The sequence below is a fragment of the Pterocles gutturalis genome, unplaced genomic scaffold (assembly GCF_000699245.1).
Source record: "Pterocles gutturalis isolate BGI_N339 unplaced genomic scaffold, ASM69924v1 scaffold858, whole genome shotgun sequence".
Classification (NCBI taxonomy): domain Eukaryota; kingdom Metazoa; phylum Chordata; class Aves; order Pterocliformes; family Pteroclidae; genus Pterocles; species Pterocles gutturalis.
Window position 1 is genome coordinate 1 of NW_010122608.1, and position 4,937 is coordinate 4,937.

Here is a 4,937-nt window from a genome sequence, read left to right on the forward strand (position 1 = left end):
GTGGCTTGGCTTGTTTTTAAAGCAGCTCATGAGGCTTTACATTTGTCAAGGATTAATACTTTTGTTTGTTTGTTTCCCCACTCCTTTTCTCCTGGTAGAAGCACGCCCTTTCCTGTTTCGGGATCTGACACCTAACAGGCCCGGTCAGAGGAGCAGACGCCTTTGGCTCTCAGATCCTCAGAGGTGTCTCCTCATCTGCTTTTGAACAGCCAGGCATTTTCTCAGAGAGCTTGATGAACAGCGTCCCTTGTCCCTTTGTGACAGAGACCCTGGATGTTTCAGCTTGTTCTTTGTTCAAATCCGTACACTTGTTTGGGCTGCGGTTCCCAAACAGCTGTGGGAAGCCAAAATGCATCTACTGAAGCAGCTAGAGTGCTACAGGAGCCGGAGTCTTCCGCTGACGCACTTGGTGGCTTCTTCACAGGTCATGTCTTGAGCTGGAAAGGTGATAAGGAAAGGCAAGGCCATGCTGGCCAGAAATTTCCAGTCAAAATAATGCTGTAATGGGGGGGTGGGGGGGGTGGAGCCCTGCAAAATTGGTGGTCAGCAAGACTGGAGGTTGCTGGAGTTTGTTTAGTTTTCCCTATTGGAAACTTTTAGCTTTAAGTCTGTTGGTGAGTAATTTACCTCCTTCTATTCTAGTTGGAGGTTATGGGAGCAAAATTCAGTTACATGCATCCTTGGTTCCTTTTTTTTTTTTCTTTCCTGAGGGACAGACTCAATGAGAAATGAAAAATACATGAGAAATTTATTTTTGCAAGGACGTCCAGCCCTAGCAGGAGGATCAAACTAGGAGGTGACACTCAAACTACACTGCTGTGAGTCACTCCACCTTCTTGGTGGAACACAGGTTAATGCTGAAGCAAAAGCAGCTCAAATAGAGTGTTAGGATACCTGAGCTTGTACCTGAGTTCAGGATACCTGAACAGGAAAAGGGTTCAGCCTTGTATACAAAGGATGGGAGGTTGAAATCATGCCTGACTTTGGCATGAGTTGCAGAGGAGGAGATCAGGCTGTCTGATCCTGTCTGGCGTGAGGATTTGTGAGCCTGCATGGAAGCCAACAGGCGTCTTTGCAGTGACTCCAACAGGGCTTGGGGTGAGTTCCAAGTGGGCAGATGTCCATTTGAAGTAAGAATCATGTCAAAACTTACAGTGACTGGCAAAGTGACAGCATTGGCCTGGAGCGGCCAAAACCTGAGCTGCCTGCTGTGCTCCCAGTACATTTTCTCAAGCTGGACCAGTCAGGAAACACACCATCCTGCTCTGCCTTTTACATTCAAATTTAAATTAAAAATAAAATAAATCCCTAAATTAATATAACAGGCCACTAGATTTGGTCAGTTGTTATGTTCTAGTAAATTAGAAACCCTTTGGCTTATTTTCATAATTTTGTTTTGCAAGGATTAATACAGCAGTTTCTCCAGCAAATAAATAGGTGTTGCAATATGATGGAAGCTGTGGGACTGAAAAGGAGCCTCTGGCTTGTCAAAATACTTGCCATAATTTGTCATTTCAGTTGGATAAGCAAAACAAAGTACAGGGCTTCTGAGGCTTCACAGTTATCAACAACAAAACTTTGTCCTTTTCTCCTCTTTTTTTTTTTTTTAAATTTTATTTAAACTTTGGAATGAAGATTTGCCACTGAGAGTGTGTGTGTGTGCGTGTGTGTGTGTGTGTGTAGTTTCAGTGCCATGCTGAATTAGGGCCTGTTCAGGTGGGCGTACTGTTTGTCAGTGAATAAGACATACCCTAGAAATAGAAAACATGGTTATAAGTGACAAAAATTGGCAGGGAGGACTTGGTCAGATGCAGTTTTGGAAATGCTTTTAATTTTTTTCAACTCAATTCCAAGTTAAACATCCCTTTAAATTAATTAGAGCAATCACAGTATCCCTAGGATATCAGTGGAGAAATTGAAGCCATGAGTATAATTTTAATATTTCCTAGTTCTGAAGAGAGGCTAAAAAAGGCAGCTTAAGGAAATTTTTGTATAAGATGAAAAACAAATTCGTGACCAAACTGGCTAAGCTGAAAGGTCTGAAAGCAAAGAGCTATCATGAAAGTGCCAGAAAGCTTCTGATTATAATGGAATCAGTGTCCCAGGGTATAATGCAGCTCTACATTTAATACTGAGCTACTGAACCGTACTTCTCAACCTAGCTCCACTCACTGGGTTCTCATCAAAGTCCTGTAATGACACTGTGCTCTGTTTAGATGCCAAGCAAGTCCTGAAATGGCTCCAGAGCTATTTCAGCAGCTTCAGCTGAGTAGGGACGTCTGACTTTAAAAAGACAGCTAGTGCCTAGAGTTTGTGGCATATAAATCCTTCCCTTATGTATACTGGCATACTTGTTAATAATCTTAAGAACTTCTGTAAACCAAATTAAAAGGCTGTTGCACACTTGCTTATGAAATCATGGCAGCAGTGCTGAACTAGCAAAGCGAAAGCCTCTCCTTTGTGCTGCAAATCCATGTTGCCTTTCTTAACGATACACACACAACACATTTAATTTGATGTCTGCTATTGTTTGCCTGTTTGTTTTTATTACAATATTGACTGGAGTTGCCATCATGTTAGTTATAGTCTGTGCATGTTACTCTAAGCAGAATTTTTCTTTCTGTGTCTTAAGGTATTGACTTTGCCGAAGGGAAGAAAAAAGTGTATGCAGCCACTTAAACGCACAAGTAGTTGTATCAATTTCTGCCTATTAAATATACATGCACGCATGAATATAGGCATATACAGTGGTTGCAGGGTGTCACAGGCATGGAATTAGGTGAGATTTGAAAACTCTGAGAGACTGTTTCCAACATGGAGGTCCCGTTTCTGGGAGTAGCTCTGGAGCATGCCTCAGCCTGTGTAAAGTCCTCCTGAGGATGATGGGGCTCTATGCGAGCGCTTAAATTACACTGTCAAAGGTATTTGCAGATTTGTGGGCCATTTATTTAAATTCCTTAGAATGAAGTTTATTTTCTAAAAGATAATGCTTTAAAATATTTTTTTGTTTATAAAAACATCCTAGGTCTGTTAATCTTTTGAAATTTGAAAAACTGTTTCTAGTTATGGGATTTTGGGGTGTTTTTTCCCTTTACAACCCAGGCAATAAATTCCTGAGTGTGATCAGGAGGGTTGTTGAGTGGTTCATCTAAAACAAGATTTCAGACAACCCAAAGATGCAACAATCATTTTGCTAAAGGTTTTGATACCAGTTCTGATCAAAGCCTGGGATATGTAGCATGTATGGTTTCAGCACTTCCAAATAAAACCTGAAGTTGAATCTTTGCAAATGTTTAGTGATTGATTTCATTTAGAAGTACAAAAGTGTCTGTTTATACATATGTGCTTTGTCTTTATTTACTTTTCCAAACCTGCCTCCCATTTCTCCCATCTGTTCCTGTTTGATGGTGAGCTCTTACAGAAGTGCCTCTTACCCCCATGCTGTGTCCGTTCAGTCTCACCCTGAAATATCTTGTGTAGCAGAGAGTTACTTGCAGACAGACAATCTTATCTAAACTGTGGCGTTGCCCCATTGGGTTCTGCTCATGTCCTGCAGAGGCCTTTGACCTGCTCTCTGCTTTGAGTTCTGTAAAGTCATCCTTTTGTGCATTTTTAATACTTTACTGTGAATTTCTGCTCAAAAAGAAGAGCAGAAGAAGAGCATTCATCAGAAGAATGGCTACCTCTTTATTTTCTACTTTTCAATCAAGTATGTCTAATAAACTGAATTAAGTGGAAAATCAGCAAGTTGAAACAGAATTTGTTTTCCAAAGTTGTTTTTCTTTCTTGGGTATCAGCATTTCATTCTAAAGCATCCACTTATTCAAAACAATTAAAAATGGAGTGTTTTTAATGTGTTTGTTTCATTTTTGCCTTTCAGTCGATCCGAGAAGTCACAGGCTACGTTTTGGTGGCTTTGAATCAGTTTGAGTATCTGCCATTGGAGAACCTGCGCATCGTTCGTGGGACCAAACTCTATGAAGAGCGATATGCTTTGGCGATATTTCTTAACTACAGAAAGGATGGTAACTTTGGACTCAGGGAACTTGGCCTGAAGAACTTGACAGGTAAGTGAAACTTGCAAATATGATGGATTAGTTGCCAGAAAAAAAATGAGCTTGTTGAATATTTGCCTAAATGCTCTCAATCACTTGCATTCTGCAGATAACGGAGGTACCATGAGAGGCTGGCAGTTGTATGCTTTTTGAGATCTTCGTTGGTACTTCATTATTTTTTTTGGTTCACAACCATACTTTTCTCAATACTGATCAAAGGCTGTGTATGGAAGTCATGCTAGGGGAGCGTATTTGAAACAGAAATAGTCGTTGAAAGAGTAGATGAACTTTTTTTGCAGTTTTGAGATCATGACCATGTTGATTTCCTTGTGATCCTTGGTTATTGCATCTATGTTGCTTCAGATGTTACGAATTTTCTGCCAAGTTAACTTAGCTTTAGCATCCCCCCTAGCTCTGCTCTTGCTGCTGTCAGTGTCACTATTGCTGCTGCACTGGGGTGTGGGGGGAGAGAAAGGGGGTGGGAGAGAGACTGTATCTTTGGTGTCTTTAATTTTAGGACTCCCTTTTCTAAGCAAAAGTAGTGCATTATATATAGTGAGAAAAGTGCTTATTTTCTTGACACAAAAATGTAAACCAAGTCCATGGTTTTATGTTCATCTGTAAATTCAAGGCTGGATCATGTTGTGGGGTAGATCAACATTTAATTTTCCCAGCTGAGGATCTACAGTCAGTGGTTTAGGAGATTAAAAACTGGATAAATATTACTGGACTGTAACTTAATTAAGTGCAGGCAGTGGTAAACTCTTTTTAGGGAGTTCACTGGAAGTATTTTATTTATACCTGGTTCCTCATCATCTGTGATCATTTTTACCCTAAGCTTTGGTGGTTGTGCAATGGCCTTATTTCTGCTAGTGGCTAAAC

At 40.5% G+C, this 4,937-nt stretch overlaps 1 protein-coding gene across 1 annotated transcript; it reads left to right on the forward strand.

Moving 5' to 3' along the window:
- Positions 1–3,880: 3,880 nt before the first annotated feature.
- On the forward strand, positions 3,881–4,067 carry LOC104464736 (receptor tyrosine-protein kinase erbB-4-like; the record flags this gene model as incomplete). Its single annotated transcript, XM_010077554.1, has 1 exon — positions 3,881–4,067. A coding segment is annotated over one exon (187 nt), but the record flags the coding sequence as incomplete, so codon positions are not given.
- Positions 4,068–4,937: the final 870 nt, after the last annotated feature.